The sequence below is a fragment of the Cryptomeria japonica genome, chromosome 1, assembly GCF_030272615.1.
Source record: "Cryptomeria japonica chromosome 1, Sugi_1.0, whole genome shotgun sequence".
Classification (NCBI taxonomy): domain Eukaryota; kingdom Viridiplantae; phylum Streptophyta; class Pinopsida; order Cupressales; family Cupressaceae; genus Cryptomeria; species Cryptomeria japonica.
In genome coordinates, this window is record NC_081405.1 from 548,434,676 (window position 1) to 548,458,035 (window position 23,360).

General features: G+C 39.9%; 1 protein-coding gene across 3 annotated transcripts in view; it reads right to left on the reverse strand.

The window, feature by feature from the left end:
* The window catches only part of LOC131044896 (intermediate cleaving peptidase 55, mitochondrial), a 298,348-nt gene that overhangs the window by 205,912 nt on the left and 69,076 nt on the right, over positions 1-23,360 (reverse strand). For all 3 annotated transcript variants that reach the window (XM_057978376.2, XM_057978377.2, XM_057978378.2), the window contains one exon: positions 15,904-15,996. In XM_057978376.2, coding sequence (XP_057834359.2) covers positions 15,904-15,996 — 93 coding nt within the window. The remainder of the gene's footprint in view (positions 1-15,903; positions 15,997-23,360) is intronic.

Consider the following 23,360-nt stretch of genomic DNA (forward strand, 5'->3'; position numbering starts at 1 on the left):
AAGAAGACGTGTACGAGGCAGCCGGGAGGACGCTGAGGTTAGAACAAGCAGCAGAACGTCGGCGACGACTGAAGAAACTTGCGGAAGAAAGCAAAACTGGCAATGATGGCTAGCGTGTTGAGGGCCAAGTTTTCGTACTAATAGAAACCACCAGGAAGCGGTTGGGGGACTATTGTGACGTATTCACACACCGCCCCATTGCAAATGGGGACCCCTACTTTTTTCGCTTTGTGGGGTTTTGCTTTCTAGGTTTTAGAGTTTTGTCTATTAGCCTTTGCTTTTCGAGTGTCGCCAGGGAGATCACTAGGATGGCAGGCTCTACTTGAGCCGAGGTGAGTCTTTGGGGCCCCAGAATTAGGGTTTCTTTGAAAGTCTTCCTTAGGGCCTGGTTTTGCTCTTGTTGCTAATTGTGTCTTGCTTGGTGAGTGAGTATCATTCTTGAAGGTCCAAGGTAGGTCAAGTTGGTGAGTGATGAAGTCTGGAATGTCATCCTGATCTTCAAATGCCCTGAAATCTGGCTACATCTGGAATGTCCTAATCCTGAAATTTGGCTAAGTTTGGAATGCCCTGATCCTGAAATTTGACTAAGTCTGGAAAACTGAAGAATCCTCCAAAAACTAGATTTTGCACTATAACTCCTAGAGGTTCGAAACCACTCTCAAACATCCTGACAGTATATATGGAATATAACTTAAAGTATAGTCACTTATACTTAAATGTTATATTCCATAAAATGATCCTGACGGAGAGACCAAAATGTCAAATTTCGCTCCTGACCCTTCCAAAGGGTCCAAAGCGAATTTCGCTCCTGACCCTTCCAAAGGGTCCAGAGCGAAATTCTCCATAAGACATTCTACTTTGACCAAAACCTAGAACTAACGCATTCTTAGGCTTGAATGAAGGTAAAAACGCTTGTTTGAATGAGGAAATGTGAAAATGAAGTCAGGATTTGTGGCCAAGGATGATTTTCGCTCTTGACCCTTCCAAAGGGTCCAGAGCGAAATTCATTTTTCTCCACTTTGCTCTTTGACATGACCAAGTTTGTTGACTTCTGGGGTGTGATGGGAAGGTTTTGATGCACATTTGTCTTTGAGAGGAGATTTGAGGTGACAAAATGATGGAAATTGGCCAAGATTAGGAATATCGCTCCTGACCCTTCCAAAGGGTCTAGAGCGAAATTCTTGAAAACCTCATTTCCTCCCTTGTTTAGACCAACGTTCTAGTTTTGAGGTGATGGGATGTGAAAATGTGAAGGATTTTGGCCAAGATTAGGAATTTCGCTCCTGACCCTTCCAAAGGGTCCAAAGCGAAATTCTTGAAAACACTCATTTTTCTTTTAGCAAAAGTCAGGACCAAGGTGGAAATGAAAGGAAATTAGTCTATGTTTGCCTCCCAAGGAAGATTAGAGTTTGAAAAATCAAGAATCAAGGTCAAAACATGATTTTCGCTCCTGACCCTTCCAAAGGGTCTAGAGCGAAAATCCTTATATCTCTTGTTTTCTTCCTTGTTTTGGCTAGGTGTTGGCATGATGAAGGAGGAATTAGTATGTTCTTGCCCTGAGAGGGAGTGGGATGCTTTAGAAAATCAAGTTTTTGCCTAGGAGATGAATTTTTCTCCTGACCCTTCCAAAGGGTCCAGAGCGAAATTCATTATATACTTCATTTGCTCCCTTGTTTTAGCTTGAAACCTTGCTCCTTAGATGATGAATGATCTATGTTTGCTCCCAAATGAGATTGAAGTTTGAAAATTGAACAAACAAGCCCAAATCATGATTTTTGCTCCTGACCCTTCCAAAGGGTCCAGAGCGAAAATCTTATTAGACCTCATTCCCTTCCTTGTTTGACCAAATTTTGACTTGCAAGGTATCTTGAAAGGAAGAGTGGACATGTTTGGCCTTTGGAAATGTTTGAAAGCATTGAAAAATGAAGGATTTTAGCCAAGAGGGTGAATTTCGCTCCTGACCCTTCCAAAGGGTCCAGAGCGAAATTCTTGGAAACTCATATTTTCTTCTTGGAGATGGTCAAATTCTTGAGTTTTATGGCATGGTTAGAAGGACTTTGATGTGTTCTTGCCTTTGAATATTGGATTGAGGTAATGGAGTAGTCAAAAGAAGCTCAAAATAGGAAATTTGTTCCTAACCTTTCCAAAGGGTCCAGAGCGAAATTCCTAAAATCCCTTATTTTCCTAGCAAAGTCAAGTCAAACTTGGGTTTTTGTAGCTTGGATGGGTGAGGAGAAGTGTTTTCTTGTCTTTTAAGGTGGATTCAAGTTGAAATGATGGAGGAATGAGCCTAAAACAAGATTTTCACTCCTGACCCTTCCAAAGGGTCCAGAGCGAAAATCCTAAAACCCATCATTTTCTCCAAAATTTGTGCCAAGCCATGCCTAGACTAAGGTGAGGGATGCCCTTGAGATTGCCCTTGAATTGATTGTTGTCTCCAAAAATGATGATTTTGGGCTAGAGGAAGAAATTCGCTCCTGACCCTTCCAAAGGGTCCAGGGCGAAATTGTGCAAAACTTATCTTTTCCTTCAATTTTATGCCAAATCTAGTGTGGATCACGATCAAAGGAGGCCTTAGGAATGACTTCAAATTGCCAATAATTATCAAGTTTGAAGGAATTGAGCCAAATGATAAAAATCGCTCCTGGCCCTTCCAAAGGGTCTAGGGCGAAATTCACAAAATGTCCTTTTTCCTTCAAGTTTGAGCTAAGCCAAGATGATGATCAAGGCAAATTGGACCTAAAGATTGCCATACGCATGTGTTTCAATAGGTTTTGAGTCCAAGAGGTAAGGATTTTGAGCTAAAGAGTGGATTTCGCTCCTGACCCTTCCAAAGGGTCCAGAGCGAAATTCCCAAAATCACCTAGTTTACCCATGAGGAAGGTCAAGTTGTGGATTCCTAGCCTTTGGTGAGGAGAAGGATAGCATATGCTTGCCTTGGAAGGCATTTTGGAGTAGAGACATGATGGAATTTGTCCAAAAATGCAAAATTCGCTCCTGACCCTTCCAGAGGGTCCAAGGCGAAATCCTTTGAAACTATTATTTTTCACCTTGTTTGGGCCAGGCAAAGAGCTAATTGTGAAATAATGTTGAAGAGAGGTCTAAATTGGGCAAAATAGCAAATTTCGCTCCTGACCGTTCCAAAGGGTCCAGAGTGAAATTCTTATAAGGCTTGACCTTGGGGAGAATCTTGAGCAAGCTTCATTTTAATATCTTTTGTTGATGATTTAAGGTGTAAAATACTATGTTGAAATGAATTTATTATGTGTCCTTAATCATCTTTTGGTTTGTTTTGCAGATGAAAGAAGATCAGGCCAGGACAGGGATGACCTTCTCCAGTCCAGCATCATCAAGGATGACCTTTTCCGGTCTAGCATCATCAAGGACGACCTTCTCCAATCCAGCATTTTAAGGAAAGGTACACCATCCATCCTGCACATCAAAGACAAAGGAGGTTAAAACAAGGGTCCGTTGAAGAAGCAAATAGTTTCAGAAGAGTTAATTAAAGTTAGCTTCTCAGCATCATCAAATTGAACATCTACCAGGTTACAAGTGTCAGACAAGGTGGCATCCCAGTCATCACTCCTCCAGTCAGATTGGTCAATCTCAGCGTGTCCAGATTCAATGTACCTGACTCCTCAAAAATGACACAAACTTCGATGTACCCACCCCGGTTATCCATTGATCGAATATTCCAGAGAAGACATTTGTCCAAATAATGCAATTATTTCATTGGCCAGAATTGAGTTTGTTGTAACAAACCCTAATTAGGGTTTTCATTGTAAACTCTCGGCCATTGATCTCAAGTTTATCTAAGCCATTGAATTGTATGGAGGGCACTATATAAGCCCTGGCTCCTCATTTGTAAAGGTTAATAGTTAGTCAATAGTTGATAGTGGGTGAATAGTTAGCTAATAGTGAATAGTCAGCTGATAGAATAGAAATTAGAGTAAAGTAGGAAGAGGAGGCAAGAAATTGTTGCCTTGATTGTAAATGAACCCTTTTTCATTGAAGATATGGTGAAATGTGTCGTTTCTTTACAATACGCATGGTCTCTTGTTGAACCTTCATTGTAGATGGTAAATGATTAGATTGAATGAAGAAAATTGTTGAATGCACCTGTGTGGAATCCATCTAGTCCATACTACTAGCCTCTTACTGATTGTAAGTGCACCTTGCCTGGTCAACTGGCATAAAATGAGCTTAATCTTAAGTCGTTACACGTCTATTGTTCATGCATTATCTTGAATGGTGATCAGTGTCTGATGGTGTACGACTTAAACGTATTGAAAGCATCCCTTTGAAGATCGCACTGAGTTGATGTCGGATCGTTCAAGCCTGATGGTGAGACCCAGCCCAATAGGACTCCACCTAGTCATCCATCCATCTTCTCGCATTCTAGGTAGTAGAGTAGACTTCTTGAACCCTGCATCTTTTACCATTTGTTTGTCTTCCAATTAGTAAATAGGACTTGTGATTCCAACAAATCAGACGTTCAAGTCATCGAGTGTAAGTCCCCTTGTGATTCCAACAAAATCACATCATACCACGAAGAGCTTATCCACGAGTAGAGATCCTGCATAACAGAACCTTGAAGTTTCTCCGATTGATCCTTCTGCGATATCTTCAGCATTCGGGAACTTTATTCAAGAGAGGATAAGATACCTTTGGGTATTTTATTCTATGTTTGGTCGTGTACAAAAGACATATCAACAGGGACCTTTCCCCAACATTGGAAGAGATTGGTGACGGGAGTATGGTAGAGGCGTACACGCCATACAGAGGTGTCGAGACCAAGAGGGAAGAGGAGACAGAGGCCAAGAACAGAGAGGCAGAGGATACCGATGCGACCGAAGGTGTCAAGAGGGCACAAGGTCACGGTAGTAGAAGCAATCCATTCGGTTCAGGCTCATCACACCCTGGTAGTCAAAGCAACTTGGTCGGACCCAACATACCAAATCTCGGCGGAGTACCTTTTGGAGGAGTCCCTGGACGATCAAGTTCGAGTTCCGGAGGGCAGACTGGACTGCTGCCAAGAAGCGTGATGGCGAATTGGCAAAAATTGCCTGAGTTCAATGGAGACGGGAAAGAAGACCCAGTACGGCATTGCCACACATGTGAAACAATCTGGTCGGCCAATGGCGTGACCGACAAGGTGGAATGGGTGGTGCAATTTCACGCCACCCTACAAGGAGTAGCCATAGATTGGTACTCGGATGCTGATAAAGCTAAGCTGACAACTTGGGATGAATTACACAAAGCCTTCGAAACAGAGTTTGACTCCTCAGAGATGACAATGAAATCGTGGCAGAAATCCTGAGTACCAAGCAAGGGAAAAGTGAGACCATCCGAGCATATAGCCAATGCCTGAAGGAATTGCTGGAAAAAATGGAAAACCAGCCCGATGATGGATTGAAGAAAAGGTGGTTTGTGGAGGGTTTGAAGTCGTCACTCAGAAGGAAAATGAAAATTGTACCACCCTCCTCCAACGAAGATGCCTATAACCGAGCAATGGACATGGAAAGCGAAGGAAAGACATCCAGGAAGAAGAAAGACAAATCCTCTAGGGAGGACTCCTCCGACGGAACTAGTAGAGACGAGGGGTCGAGCAAGAAATTGCAAGCCCTTCAAAAAGATATGCATCGCATGATGAAGGAATTCAAAAGTATGAAGGGAAGCACTAGCAAAAACGAGGAACTGTGGTGCGAGGAATGTAAGGAGGAAGGTCATACAAAAGGCTCCTGTCCTAAAAAAGGCCTTTTGCGACATTTGCGAAGTGTTGGGACACTCCACCAAAGAATATCCCTACAACATGAAGATACGGGGAAATCAGGTGCTCTTCACCCAGGAGCAGCCGTCACCCTCCGCTACAACAAGCATATCGCAGCCTCAAGCCAACACCACGGCATCATCTGGCGATTACAGAGGTAACCGAAGGGGAGGAAGAGGCAACAATAATAATAGCAATAACCGGAGTCGAATGCAGTATGATGCCAAAGGACGGCCGATGATTCAGTGTCGGGCCTACAACCAGTGGGGACACTTCGCGCGAGATTGCCAGAAAGAGGAAACACCACAGCACTTGTGCAGATGGTGTGGTCCTAGAGACCACGACAACACAAATTGCCCCAAGCCAGGAGTTAATCTTCTCAATATTGAGAAAACTGGTGAGAAAGAAGTACTGGCAATCACCCGTGTTCAGACCAAGAAAGCCACTTATCCCAACCCCCGTACGAAGGAGAGATTATGGGAAGCAAAGGCCGACATTGAGCGGGAGTTGACAGCAAAATGGTGGAAAAATGCAAAGGTGGCGAGTGCATCATCCCATACCTGAAGCGGAAAAGAACATAATTGGGCAAGTCTTGCAGATGGAGGTGTCGATAAGGGTGAAGGTCCTTCTAGACACAATGCCATAGCTGAGGACCGCCATTTTCAGTACCATACAAAGCACCGCAAACGCACCTTCAGGTGCGACCTAGACGGAAGTCCCGGTCAGCCCCTCGATTGATCCAATGTTGTTGGCCTTAAATAGTGGTCGGCATCCCGCAATAGTGGAAATGGGAATCCTTGGAGCTATCCTCAAGGACACCATTGTAATGTCCCTACTAGTTAGAGATCATTGCCCTGCAAAACAGATTGTTAGAACACAACAAAATACATACGTAACTAATCTAATTTGCAATTAAAGTTCAATTATTTAATTAACACTAATTTCAATTCTTAAAAAGGATACAAGTGCAGCACTGGAACATGTCCTTAGGCGGCCGTGGAGCTCACCTTCTTGGAACCCATCTTGGTTCCAAGCCATATCAGGAAATTGAAGGTTAATTTGATTCCTGTCTAGGATGTAACTTCTTACACCCAAGCCATCCAAGAAATCGAAGGTTAATTCGATTCCTGTCTTGGATGTAACTTCTTACATCCAAGCCATCCAAGAAATCGAAGGTTAATTCGATTCCTGTCTTGGGTGTAATTTCTTACACCCAAACCATCCAAGGAAGACCATACGTCAATTCCTTGCCTTGGATGATGCATCTCATCATCCAAGTCCTCAGAGGGGACCGGCCAAATCCATCTCTTCTTGGATGAACTTAGTCAACCAAGCCATATATATGCATATAGATATTCACTGCCCTAGGGATTATCATAATCCCTCCTTTAGACTAAGGGAGTTTCCCCCCTATGGCCTCCATCATGTAATCACGTTAATAATACATTTTTGCATTTTATTACTATTTTCCATTCCACAATCCACATTTACATATTCCTGATTTACATGTATTTCCTAACATATATTCATAAAAATGTTCATTATCCAATATTCACATTTATTTCTTAACATATGTTCCTACTATTCATTGATATGTATTAATTACTTATGTTCATACATATTCATTAACATCTAAGAACCTTACATTAACATATGTATTCAAATGTTCATTATTTATATTCATTAATATATATATTAAACTATTCATTATATTCATATATATTAAAATATTATTACTTATATCTATTTACACCTACATTCTGTAACATCTCTTACCATACTCAACAATTAATCTTGTTCCGATTCATTTATAAATCATTTACATATTTATTAATTACTAGTTATATGAATTATTACTAATCTCTAAAAGTATTGTATTAATAGTAATTATGATATTAATATTTATTATTATCAATATCCATATTTACAATATTTATATTACTCCTTATTCTGATTTAAATATAGTAAGTAATATATATATATATATATATATATATATAACTTATTAAATAAATTATTAACGTCCCACTACCTAAAAACATTGGTTATTATAATTCTGGTTGTAAGAGCTTAACACCACCACTGCCTAATTACATTAGTTATTATAATTATGGCTGTAAGAGCAGACAGACCTGACATGTGTCAGATCTGGTCTGCCACAATAAAGAAATTAAATGACTATCATACGTATTGCAGTCCACCTAAATCTTATTATTAAATTCTGCATAATATCATTATCAAACTTCATATATCAGCATACGTATTAAGCACCTCCTGTGCTAACCACCAAGAACAAGGATGTTACTGCCTCTAACTTAATAACAGTTATGATCTTATCAGATCGATCTTGCTAAGTATTAATATCTTATATATTATCAGTCCCAATCCCTAGGATGAGTACCAAATGTATTTTTTTATTCCCTTTTTATTTTTTTACGTACACACCATACCCCTTTTCCACGTGATTCTATTTTTCTTAAATATCTTTCATGTAACCATTCATGAAAAGGTCACATCTTTTTGAAACCCAAAGGTCGTGACTATAATTGCATCTCTCTTGATTATACCGATTCGATAACTATCGGTCATGTTTTATTACTTTTGATTACCGATACATAATTCTTTTGTTTTAATATGACTATTGATTTTAATATTAATAAACCATTGATAATTCTTTTTAATGGTTTTGTTTGCCATCAATTCTATTTATCATACTTACTATTAGACTTTAAGATATTCACCGATTATGGTCATGCATAACTATCGATACCTTTGTTTTAGTGTTCTCCAATTAATAGCGTACCTTTTCACACGATTCTCATTATGCTAATCACTATAGTTTATTACTAAATTTATTTAATATGACATGATCATTGTAATCTGGAAATCACTATAACCTGATATGTAATGTTACTTATTTATTTATTTATATTATTTATTTTTATTTGAATATTTCAGGAATATTATTAGTAATAAATATTAATAGATATTAATTAAATAATACATCCAAGACAGGAATCAAGGATTTTCGAATTTGTTCCCTATACCTTTCAGAGATAGCATCCTGGAGCAGATGGCTGGCCATGAAATATACTCATTTCTAGACAGTTTTTCCGAATACAATCAGATTTCAATAGCTCAAGAGGACAAGTTGAAGACCACCTTTCTGGTGGAAGACAGAGTCTATGCGTACAACCGGATGCCGTTCGGCTTGTGCAATGCTCCGGCAACATTTTAGAGGATAGTCCTTCACATCTTCGATAAGATGTCTGTGGGTAATTTTAAGGCCTTTTTGGTTGACTAGTCGATTTTTAGTAGTGAAGACACTCACTTGATGGTGCTGAGAGAATGCATGGAGAGATGTCGAAGGGCCATGCTGGCCTTGAATCCAAGGAAATGCAGATTTATGGTACCGCAAGGAAAGTTGTTGGGCCATATCGTTTGTAAAGCTGGATTGAAAACTGACCCGGATAAAGTACGGGTAATTGTGGAGATGGAGTCGCCCATGGATGTAACGGGAGTAAAGTCCTTCTTGGGACATATAGGATACTACTAGAAGTTCATCAAGAACTTCACTCAACTTTCATTCCCACTAGACAAACTGACAAGAAAGGGTGAACCGTACATATGGGGACCGGCACAGGGGGAAGCATTCGAGGAACTCAAGAGGAGACTGGTGGAAGCACCTATTTTGGCCTATCCAAACTAGGACCGAGAATTCCACGTAAACGTGGATGCCTCGAACTATGCTATTGGGGCTACGCTAGCCCAAGAAGGGGGACATGGGTTGGATCGTCCCATCTATTTTGTCAATCGGTTGATGTTGAAAGCCGAGAAGAATTACAGTACCACCGAGAGGGAAGCCCTCGGAATGGTCTATGTCATACAAAAGTTTGAGCACTACTTAATGGCGAAACCCTTCACTTTCTATGTGGATCACAAGGCATTGATGTACCTGGTAAATAAACCCATTATCCAAGGCAGGATAAGCAGGTGGCTACTACTCCTTCAGGAGTTCACTTTCACAATAATTGTACGACCAGGCAAGAGTAATGTGATTGTTGATCAGTTGTCCCGGATTAGGTCGGGAGAGCCGCCAGAAGGAGTCAATGATGATTTTCCTAACGCACATCTGTTCCAAATTGCGGCATTGTCGCCGTGGTACGCAAACTTTGGGGAATACTTGTCTACCTTTCGGTTCCCAGCCAGGATGTTACCAAGTGAGAGGAGGAAGTTGGTCTTGAGAAGGAAGACATTTCAACTAACTAATGGTTTGCTGCATAAAATGGGACCTAACCAAGTCCTCAGAAGGTGTGTGATGGAAGAAGAGATTCCAAGAGTGCTCCGGGAAGCACACGAAGGGCCTACAGGAGGTCACATGGGTCCAGACACCACCGCATGCAAGGTATTGATGGCCGAACTATGGTGGCCCACCCTGTATAATGATGCACGGGAATGGGTGGTGGGTTTGGATATGTGCCAGAGGGCAGGAAAACCATTAAAGCGGGACTTTATGCCCCTCAATCCATCCCATGCCCAGGAGTTGTTTGAACGTTGGGGTCTAGATTTCATTGAACCTATGAAGGTCAACAGAACACAGAGATGTCGTTACATTGTGGTGGCGACAGAATACCTTACGAAGTGGGCTAAGGCGCGAGCACTGCCGGATAACTCAGCTTTGAAAACAGCCAAGTTCAATTATGAACAATCCAACTGATGAGTGATCGTGGTGGGCACTTTGTGAATCATATCGTCAAGCTGCTCACGACGAAATTCAAGATTTTCCATTCCTTGTCGAGCCCGTACTACCCGGGGGCCAACGGGCAAGCGGAGGCTACTAACAAAATACTGGTTCGGTGATCTATAAGTCCTACGGAGTTGAACAGGGAGATTGGGAAGAGAAGTTGTTGTCGGTACTATGGGCATACAAGACCACCTACAAAGTCACTACAGGCCAGACACCCTTTCAGTTGATGTACGGCCAAGAGGCCATTGTGCCGATAGAATTCATTGTTCTAAGTTTAAGGATCACGATCGAGAATCACCTAGGCGATATGGAGAGGCTCCGGGAGCGACTGTACGCGCTAGGCAAGTTGGATGAATGAAGAATGATGGCCCAATGGGCCAATGAAGTCGCCCAACAAATGCGAAAATTTTGGCATGACAAGCACATCCGATGCATGGAATTTCGTCTAGGTCAATGGGTGTTGAAATATAATGGGCGGAATGAGATTAAGCTCGGGAAATTTAAAGTCTGATGGCTGGGGCCATATAAAATCCACGAGGTAGCTGCGAATGGAGCAATTAAGTTGTCAACATTGGGTGACCAGCCGATAAAGGAGACGGTAAATGGGTCAAAATTGAAAATTTACCACCACAGGCAGCAATGGAATGACCCAATTCAACCGGACGCGGGGCCCAACAGGACTAATTGAAAAGTTAATTAGTTGATTTTTTTTTTAGTTGGAAAAATTGAAAAAAACTGGAAAAAATGGAAAAAGAGAATAAAAAAAAAAAATTTAAAAGCAAAATGATCACATACCGTACGGTGAAAGGTCGTACACCGTACAATGGAGAACACAAGGTAGTTTTCCACCGTACGGTGGGGGAAAATATAAAAGTAGATCGTACGATATATTTGTACAGACAAAGAGGATGAAGTATTAAATCCGTAGTATCTGTACGGGACGCAGTATTAAATCCGTAATACCCGTACAGTCGAGCAACACAGACAACGAGACCAACGTAGGCAAGATAGATACCGTACAGCTGAGGAGAGACGAGGGTTGTACGGCAACACAGAATCCGTATGGCTCTAGCAGAATAGTACTGCAATTCAAATCCGTATGGCCAAAGGGTGTGACAAAACAAACAAAGTCCGTACGGTGATATATTAATCCAAATCCATATGGCCAAAGGGTGGCGGAGGAAAACCGTACGGCTGCAATGCAACGACATCGTATGATGGGAGGAGAGAAAAGGGGCCATACTGGGAGTTTCACACACGACGCTGATTTCTGTACGGCTCCAGGTTGAGGTAAGTCGTACACCACAATGGACGAAGACCATACATTCTAGTGCATGGGACGACCGTACAATGTGTCATACAACGTAGCATCAAGGAGAAGATCCATACGGCAATTCCGTACACAAAGTGGACAGCCCAACAAATAAAGGAGGAAGACCGTACATTGAAATCCGTACAAGCGGAATTTTGTGGCGAGAAGGATACCGTGCATAAAGCATTCCATACAAAGGGGTACAAAGTGTACGGACATCATTGTAAAAGGAAAAATAATGGCATTTGACAAGTATAATTGTTGAGCGTTGGCAGTTAAATCATTCAAATGGAATTAGGAAAATCAAGATTAGGAAAGCTCGACTGGAGAAAGCGGTTGCAACAGTTAGACCAACTGTCACAACCAAGGAAAATGGCAGAAGGAAGCATGGCAGCCAAGGACAAGGGGAAGCGAGTGTTGCAATCTGGAGCAAAAATTGCAAGGTCAGCGAATACCAGAAAAGCCAAGAAGAAGGCAATTCTAGAGAAAATCACACAAGACACTATTACATTCGAAGGATTGAGTGGAAATGTATGCAGGAACTGGTAGCTGGAAACCCCAGATAATTATGCAATTAAAGAATCTCTCAGAAAGGCATGGGTGCATTGGGCAATTCAAATGCCCATCTTCGCCATTAGGGATTTCGAATCATGTCTGCGAATGATGGTGGTTACATATGACAATGCGACCAGGGCATCAACTTTCTCTTACCAGCAAAGTACTGTGACCATCTCCTTTCCACCCGATGATTTTGCTAGGGTATTTGGCAACCCAGACGAGGGAAAGAAAATAGACAATGCCACGAAGATGTCGCCAGAAAGGAAAGAACAACTGCTGAGGTTAATTTGTCGAAGTGATCTCTCAAACCAGGAATGGGCTGCAATCAAGGCACCCAAGGGCAGAGGGTTGAAGAAGTCCTACATCATTCCAGGAGATTGGCAGTGTTTGCTCGATGTTATGAAAAGCAGACTTACAGGAGCCAGCAGGGCATCCGACACAGCGGTACCCATGATTGCACTTATGAATGGCCTAAGGAACGGGACGGTGTACAACTGGGCAACAGTTTTGTCTGACAGAATCCACGAATTCTTGATCCTCCGACAAAAGGCTTTTTACATGCCATTTCACGCCATAGGGTTGTTCCTCAACGCCGTATGCACACAGGTGGCACCAGAGAAGCACGTCTCGAAACCTCGGGAGACGAGGGACCCTTCACAGCCATTCATTTTTTATTGGACCCACCTGTATACCATGGCAGGTAGCGAGGAAGCCCATTCTAGCAGGAAGCGACGAAGACCCCCACAAGCGGACACGGAACAGGAGACAGTTGACGAGGACGTAGACGAAGAGGCTGCAGAAGAGGCGGATAGTAGTGCAGAGGAAGGGGACGACTCCGAGGACACTTCTTCCCAGACCAGCCAAAGTCATGACACATTCTGCCTTGCCAGCAGGAAGGAAGTAGAAAAATCCCCAAGTACGGAGGAGAGTAGTGGGCACGCAGTGTCTTTTGGGCACATGACGAGAGGAATTTGTGGGTTACCGACGGGTGGAGTGCAACCTGCGAGAGTAGTATTGACTCAGGATGGAGGACTGACACCTCTCCAGAATTCGGGGGTGACAATAGGAGCCATACCAGCCGTACCCATCCCAGGATTTGGGCAGTTGAGACCCCGACCTTCAATGCCTACACCTTCCAGGGTTGTCACAACAGTTCCAGCAGAGGCCGTCGCAGCAAAGTCATTGGTTCCCAGCGAACCTCCTTGCATTGGGTCTACCGTATGGAAGGAACCGATACATGCGAAGGTCTCGACAGCAAAGGGTACGATGACCGGAGATGATGATGCCACCATGGATGCATGGTTGGGTCGCTATGAGATGCCTCCCATGACACAATTGGGACCCCCGCCTGCCTCACCCCAGTCACGTCCCTTTTCCAAAGATTGTGGACCTCGATGAGGATAGTTCTCATTAGGAGGCCGGACAGCAGGAGTTGGCGATGGATTTCCTGCAGGACACCGTCGGGTTTGAGGAAGAGATGGCAGAGATGCAGCAACATGAGTAGGCCACTACGGAGAGCCAGTCGAAGGGCATAGAGGTATTTTTGGCAAAGATGGGAGCCAATGCGCAAAGGATGGCAGCGCATGTTGAGGCCAACACACGGAGATTGGCAGTCTCTATTTAGGAGCGAACCGTCGGGTAGTCTGTCGTGGAGGGACTCCTCGCCTTTGCCACCGGCGGGTGTGCTGAGGAGTTTGGGAGATGTTTTGAGGCTAGGGGTTGGCCTACTGTGGAGACTTCTGAGATGTTGGCAAGTTGGAGGAGTGAGGAGACGGCTGAGGTTGGTGGAGTACACTTGCTGCTACAGCGGATAGAGCAAGCCTTCGGGGACGGGTACTACCAGCTCAAACATACCCAGCATGGTGCCTCGACAATAGAGACAGAGAGGGTGGCAGCCATCACAGCTCGGGAGGAGCTAGCCACTCGCCTACATACGATGGAGATGGAGTTGGCACAGCAGATAGCCCGAGCGACCAGCCTAGAGGAGGAGTTGTCTTGTGCCAAGGCAAACTTGGCCCAAGAGGCGACGAGGCGTGCACACGAGGTAGCAGAACGGGCAGCCCTTGAGACCCGTCTCACATCTACTTTAGAGGCGTTTGATGGGAAATAGAAGGAGCTAATGGAAGCAGTTTTTATGGTGAAACGATCCAAAGAGAGGCAGTCGGTAGCTGAGCGAGATCTCGAGTATAGGACACAACAAGTTCACCACCTAAGGGAACAGTTGGCAGCAATAGCGCCACCGACCCCTTCTTCATCAGGGACGCCCTCTGTACCCCCTCAGCTTTGATTTTCATGTTTGGTCTTAGTGTCATTTCCCATTTTGTTGTATGTCGTCAGGAGACGACCTTCTTTTGGGGGGGGGATGATGTTGTCGGGTAATTATGTCATATTGTAATTAGAACGTTACGGGTGTTAAGGGTCGGTGGTTACGTGATGGTTGTCGGCAGTTGGCACCAGACAACCTACACCGACACCTATATATATGTACTTGGTTTCCTATTTCAGTGTGCAGATATTGTCGAAGAAAGTTATGTTTTGTATGTACTGGCATTTGGCATTAATGAATACATACATCTGAGTTTGTTTGTTTACTTGCATTGCTATATGCTGTCATATTTCCTACATTTTTGTATTGTTATGCACTGTTGAACACACACCCCTCGGGGGAAAACACCCATTGCCTGTCACGCATCCTTCATTTCCAAACCAACCACTTTTACCCTCTTCTAAACCTGAGTTGAGGCATGTCTCTCCCCTTGAAGTATCCAAAGAAAATTTTGTCTACCTAAAAACGATAGATTCCATCAACAAAAGATCCAAACTGTTCAACAAATTTTGGAAGTTAAATCCTTAGATTCTCCTCTATTGGAAAAATCCAACAATGTCCTACTTACTTGCATTCAATAGCAAAATGTTTGCATTAAATCCCTTCATGATAGTGTCCAATCTTTAAAAGATTGTCTGGTCTACCCACTCCACAACTTCAATTATCTTCATAACAGGAAAAAGGCCTTTAAACAACTACAAGAAACTCAATAAAATGGAAGAGGCTCCTCGAGGTGATACATTACAATGCCCAAGAAAAAGATTGCAAGTATCTCTCTCTAACAAAGTGTCAGCTCTTTGAAGCTTTGCTTGCCAAATATTGGAATTTTACTCTCTCTCTCTCTCTCTCTCTCTCTCTCTCTCTCTCTCTCTCTCTCTCTCTCTCTCTCGTTTGATTGGAATTTTGTTTGGTCCTTACCTGCCTTTTTCTAGTAAAGGACAAAGGCAGCTTTATAATATTCAAATTCATTTAGAATATTTTTCCTTTGTCAAAAAAGAAAAAATCCTTCAATAATAAGATATTATTCTTCTCGAAAGTCATCATAAAGTCAAATCATCCACCAATAGCAATTATTAATAATTATATTCACAACAAATGATTAAATTGTTTCTGATCTGTTTACAGCTGCAAGCATAATCATAACAATGTGAAGGAGATCAATCTTAGAAAAGGTTACAATGTAAACCTACCTCATTCACTTTGCTGATAGAAAAGGTTTGATCTGCTTTAAAAGTATTTAAAGCTGCATAAGTACCTGCAACTTGCCCCGTCCAAATTTCTTCCTGTAAATTTGTCATCAATGCTCATTACGAAACCTTAAATTAAGAGTGCATGTCAAACTTAGCTAGGACCCATTACTACAAATATAGCATAGGATATTTTATGTCAGATATTCATATGAACAAATCCAAACATAAAAAACATAAAGCCTGAATTTTAATGCTGAAATAACGATAAAAGTTTTGTTTCTAGATAATACAACTTAATTCATATCACAATGAAGACCATGAATTCATATGTCCTATCAGAAATTACAAAAAATATCCTATTGAGATATGCAAACGTACATCACGAGAATTTAAAATCAATCACAAAGAAGCAAATGCACTGTTAGAGCAATTCAATAACGTGAGGTAAGAAACAACTCCACAAGTACTCTAAAGAAGTATGATCACCAATATACTATGTGTCATATGTATCATTGTTATCTATTAAAATATCCCAGTAAATGCAATAAGATGATATCTATTCAGAACATGAACGTTTTCAAGTTCTTTTTTAAAACACTATGATCTTTACTGACATTTTGTTTTGTTTAATGTTATCCAAATGTCAGCTGAACCAACAGATTCTTGCAGGAATATATGAAAGCTAGTTGGGAATCATTATCTTATCATCCACAGATGCAATTTAATAATATTTTATACAAAAAACATATTCTTGCAAACAAAAACTGTAGAAGACTCGTAATGAAAGTCAAAACCAAACCTTGTAGGAACTTTTGATGAACGTGACTTAATCTAACAATTATCTGTATTTATTGTCAGGCCCTACCAAGTAATATTATAAAAAACTTCAAGACATCAACCAGATCATCAAGTCTTGATATGTGAAAAATATGCAGAGCTGGAAGAAAGAAAGCACTTTCACATCAAGGAAACCATTATTGCTTTTGTAAATAGAATTTTGTTAAACTTCACAGACTGTATGAAGCATCAATCCCACTAATTTACTAGTCATTAACTTAACAAGAAAACGATTCACAAATTACCCATCTTTTGGCTTAAAATATATATTCCTGCAATAAGACTGCCTAAGAGAACAATTTTACTCAAGGGCAATGTTGATTTCTGACAAGATAAAAGATAATCTGCTTCCTTTTGATAGATCATATCTTGACCTTGAGCAATGTATCTTCTAAAATTGTTTGTTGAAATTTCAGATTGTTGTCCACATGGAAAGAAATTCTACCTGTGCCAACTTAGAGACATTGAAAATTTTGAGATTGTTTTCATTAAGCATATCATGAAAACCAAGTTGAGTCGGAAAATCATCTTGAAATCTTTATTTGCCACAACCATTGTGATGGTACAAAACCCAAGCTGGATGACTCGAACTTGTGATAATTTTGTTTTCTGGAACCCTTCTTGTAAGTAGAACCAGATTTAATCACCTACCACACTCAGCTTGTCTCCAAGTTAAAACCTCATGAACCTTTTGACAAATCACAAAGAGATTATTAAGAAAGGGAGCCAGTTGATTTTATCCAACCTGCTCAACTAAATTCCTAGATGGCTGGTGTGTGTCTGCATTTTAATGTCTCTTTCAAGACAACTTAACTGGAACAGCACGTGAGGTAAAATATCTCTTCAAATTATAAGGGGAAGCTCCCTGACATCTAAACTAACTGTAGTCGGTAAAACTGCCGTAATAATAAATAATGTTTTGTTAGTATAATTGGCAGTGTAATCGGTTTGCTCCTGAGAGGTTGCTGGTAGTTGCCAACGGTTGACAGTCTTAACCAACTGCCAGGCACTACATATACTCTGAATGTTGTATCAGGAAATATTCATGATTGTACACATTACACTTTGATAATAAAGAACATATTTTTCTGCCATATGTTGTTGTGTTGAGTAATGTTATTTGGTATTATTTTCTGGTATTTTCTATATTCTGTTTACTCTACGTAATCAAGTTCGTTCCCTTCGGGAGTAAACACTAACATTGAACATTAACCTATAGAAAAAAATAAATCTTTTGGGTCATTTTGTATAAATGAAACAACTATCTACCTGTCTTTTTGGGTAAAGTACAAGCACAAGACCAGTAACAGCTCTTGTCTCACAAGCAAGATTTTATAGATTTTAAATGAAGACAATTAACTCTAAGCATAACAACAACACCTTCCTACTTGCTAAAACAAAGACCAATAATCAGACGCAAACAAGATTTCAAAGAAATTCAAATAATAATTTGGATCATTAACAACACAATCTCAAAATTGAAAAGCTACTTCACATGCAAAGCAATGACTTGGATATAAATATTGTAAGTACAAAGCTTGATGCTATAATCAACTTCAATTCAATTCATGAAATTTCAAACATATTGAAGCAAAAATAAGAATAATCAACAGAATAATATTTCAGCAACATAAGCATAGTATCAGCTATCATTAAGAATATTTGTGCTCGAAGCACTTATTTATATGTTAGAAGATACAAAAAAATTGAGATTTAGGATAATCATTAGTTTATCTTAAAAACCAATGTTATAAAGCATAAAAGCTTAAAGCAACCTGAAATAGGCCCTAAAGCACTTTAAAGAAAAAATGATCCCCCACAAAGAAAGAATAAAATCTAACTATAATCAGCCTAAAAACAGGCCCGAAACCTCCATCCAAAATAGGACCTCAAAAATAGCAACAGCCGAAAATTGTGCAGGCCAAAATTACTAGTTTGATGGATGAATCTCCATTGCAATCCTAAAGTAACTCTTTACTCTGAAAGCTGTCAAATTCTCTAAAGAACTTTGAAACCCTAACTACTTTCAGACTTTGCCAAACAATCTCGGTGACTCAAATCTGATTTCCTTCAGTGGAAACCAAAGAAATTCACTGTTTCAAAACCTTAGTCCTTGTTCCCAATGATTAAAAACCCTTCATGAGACAAATTTTCCCCACAATAGTCTGGAACCCTAACTGCTGGTTCTTGTCTCAGAACTTGATGACATTGTCACAAAAGGTGAAGACAAGCATAAAAATTAGACTTAAGCATGGCCGCATTATCCTGCTAATGTTCCTCTTCTGTGATTGTAAAATGCCCTGCAAACTTTTCTATTCTAACAGCTCATAACTAGTGATATATATTTGAAGACAGGGATATGGTGAGGGTGCATAATGGTTAACCTGCCATAATTTATCACTTTAAGTATTGCCTGATATAAGTGACTGAAACATTGTCTTTGCTACCTTAGCAGACTGGAAACATTGCCAATCATGGAAACTCCACAAATTAAACTAGGCATTTATCATGACAGTCTTGACCTCTTAACACATGGGAAGCAACTTTGTAATGTCCCCACTTTGAAATAGAATTTAATAATTGTAGTCACATAAATCTGTCCAGTTTAATTAAATGAATATTTGTTATTTATTTGATTAAAAATCCACTAGCCATCAGTTAATTAAATAAATATTTAATTAATTCATCTTCAAATATCCTCCTATTAATTAAATAAATTATTCAATTTATTTTAATTAATTCATTAAACCAAATTCAAATCAATTAAATAAATAAATCTTATTTATTTCATTTAATCCCCTTTCTTCTTTTAAATAAATTAAATAAAACATTTATTTAAATCATTTATCCCCCCCACTTGCATTTTCCTACAAATGCAGCTTGCACACATTTGTTGAAATAAATTAATTTTATTTTAATTAAAATCTTATTTTCCCTCACCCACCAAATCCACTTGCACTCCTAAACCCCTTCTAGATTCTTCTAAACCCTTCCTAATTAGCCTAATCCATCCCCTAATTATTGTCACATTCCTAAGCAACTTGGAGTCACTTCTCAAAGACTTCAAAGTCTTTGAAAAGCATTTAATGCTTTGTGTGTTTTACAGATTAACCTCTAAAGTCTTCCAAACCACTTATGGCTCTTACATGACCATTTATGGTTAACCCCTAACTCAACCCTCATATGACTCATGTGTCTCCTCAAGCATTTATTGCTTTGACCATGGTTATCCTTTTAACCTTTGCACAAGAGTTTATCCATTGGATAAAAGTTTTATTCTTTGAATAAAGAATTTATTCACTCAACCCAACCTTGACCTTAACTCCCAAGTTAACTCTCAGGTCATGTCAATCATTTAATGCTTCTTCCCTCTCCTCTCAACCTATCTCATATTGACACTTGTCATCCTGGGATTGGGTTGAAAGCCCTCACATGGATTGAATATCATTCAATCCTGACCCTTGTTGAGATTACTCAATCTCAACCATCCATTGCTCTATTTTTCTTATAAATAGAACCCATTTCTTCATAATCCAGATCCTGAAAAACTTGTATGCATTTAATCTATAGTCAATTTTACATAACATTTTAGCATAAAATCACTAATATATTGTCATTTTGGACTAAAATAAATCTTAGTTCATTTCATAATCTCTTATTTTAGCTTGTTTTTACACTTGCATAGCATAAGTTATAAACATTTTCAATCTTGAATCTCCATAAGCATCCATAGTGCAAAAAACTGTTGAGAGCTACACTAATTTGGAACTTGGAGAGGAGAGGAACAAGGGAGAAGGAGCTAAGAGCATGTTAGAAGGCATTTGGAGATGCCTTGTTATATTTACTTCCATAGTTAAATGTTTTAGCATGTTTTTAGTGTCTCTTTTGATATGCCTGCTTAGATTAGTTTTTGGTTGATTAACACTAACGGTTTCTTGTGTTTTTGTGTGTTATACGACCATAGATTCTAGTCTAACCTTGTCCATTTTGCAGAGCATCAATAATAAATAATAAAAAATAAATTAAAATACAAAAAAATAAAAAGAGAATTTAAATTAAAATATAAAAGAATGAAATTATATATAATTAAAATGTATTTAAGTTAATGAATGGTCAAACGGCATGAGATGAAAAGTTGTGATTCCCTCAAACATGAGATATAAAAGGGAGAAGAGAATCTCATTTGAGAAGGGGGCAGAGGAAGAAAAAGGAATGGAGCATGTGAATCAAAGAAGAATGAATGGAAGAAGGGGATGGGAAGTAAATAAGGAAGTGACTCTTTCAAAGGAGGGCAAAAATTATGAAAGGTTGTGACTCTTTCGAAAGGGTGGTAACTATGAAAGGTTGTGACCATGACAAAGGGCAGACATGATGAAAAGGTTTGACTATCTCTCTCACATTGGAAAATATAAAGGGGAGAAGGTTTCATTTGAGGACATCTAAGGGAGATCAACATAGGAAATAGTTTATTATTTCAAAGTTAGTAATGAAGGGTGGCGACTCAAGCCTTTTGAAACGTGGTGACCCTTTTACCAATGAAGTATAAAGGAGATTATTCCAATCATTCAAAGCAAACAAAAAATCAATCAGAAAATTATTCTATCAAATTAGCATCCATTCAATCATCATTCACCAATATATCAAACTAGCCTTCGTTACATTATCACTCACCAATACCTCAAATCATACAATCAAAGGAATTCCTTCAATCACTCATCAATCATTTAATCAATCGATCAGCAGCAGAAATAATAATATATACAGCAAACTGAATTCTAGAGTAACTTCTTCATATATTGTGGTATGAGAAGATAATTATATTGTTTATGCATGTCTTTATGTCTAATGTGTGTGTGTATGTATTTATACCAGATTGTATGCAGATATGAATGTCTAAATCTAACATTAATATCTATGCATTTAATAACATGAATTCCTATTTGCAATAATTGATCATGTTCGGGGAAAAGGAACGAAATGCAAGAAGGGGGAACAGTGAAGGATACCTCACTAGGCATGCCACCTCATGAGACCGGTTAAGGACCACATGAGGCCAAGGAGGATAAGGTCCGCCCTTGGGCCTAGGGTCAAGGGTCAATTTAGGGGCACCCGATTGCATGTCTTCCCTACAAACCCATATTGATCAATTGTTGACATGAGCTAGAATGGACCCTCAATCATAAGAGGAGAGAAGGATGGCATGATAGAGGGAAACGGCATACAAACCCAACTAGTGCACCACCTCATGAGAACAGTTAAGGACCACATGAGGCCAAGGGGGATAACGTCTGCCCTTGCGCCTAGTGTAGAGGATATATGGGGTACCTTATCATGTTACCCAACTCTACCGTCGTTTTGGTTGAAACCTCATAAAATCATTTAGATTTGTTATGTGCTATAAATATGTATATCCCTTAGCCCTAGAAATGGAAGTATTCTATGAATTATATATACATCATTATCTAACATGCTTGCATGTTCCCAAGGCAGACTTATCTCATCTTATTCATAAGTAAAGGTTATATCCCTAACTATATTATGTTCCTTGTTATTGTGAATTTAGGGCAAAGTACAAGGTAATCCAAAAAAGGGACATTACAAACTTGGGTGCACCCTTTTTGTCACTCTAACCAGCCAAAGCCATCAAGAACAGATCACGCACCCTTTTACTGTATCTTTGTCACTTAAAGTTGTCAAAAACACCATCAAACGCATTTTTTAGTCATTACTAAACAGCATCTTGTATCAGACTTGAGAGCTATTTCATGTATTTATGCCACTTAAAATGTTAAGATTTCTTCTTAGGTGCCTCTCTGACCTGTGCTTGCCATTTAAAACACTACATCCTCTATGTGGCTATTTTTGTTCTCTTTGACAATTAAAAGGTACCCTCCACTGTCAGGCATGCCTCATGCCCCCTTCTGCCACTTAAGACGCTTTTCTCACTGCTCAAGTGTGCCTCTTAGCTATTTATGCCACTTACACTAATCAAACCCTTCCTAAGTCTCATCAAACCCTTCCTAAGTATACCTTTATGTCATGGATGTCACTTAAATGCAATCAATCATCACTAAGACACCCTATTTTGCAACTCTTGTCTCCAAAACACATTGTATCACACTCGGGCACACCATATGGTCAATCTTGTCCCTTAAAAGCATGATAGGAGCCCATTTTAGTAACTCTAGGCTGCCAAGCATGCAAATTGACCACATATGCCACTTAAAAGTCCTTCATATTGACCTATGCACACATATCAATTACGTTTGCCACTTTACTGATCTTTTGGTCCATCTTAAGGCACACTTCCATCATGACTTAGCCACTTAAAACCCTGTTCTAAGTACCAATTTCCAACCCCTTTGCCATTTTGACTGATTAAATGAATAGCAGGCATGCTTGGAGGTTAAAATTGTTACTTGAAGGTCATTCCAATCAGCCCAAGCACACCAAACACTGAACTTACTCTTCTCTGGCACACCTACATGCATTCTTTGGCACTTGATTTGGCGAATGGTCAATACAAGATTGAATAATGACAATCAATCCACAAACTACTCACTACTGAAGACATGAAAATAGGCTTACATATTTGGTACCTTGATAAAAAGACCTGACAA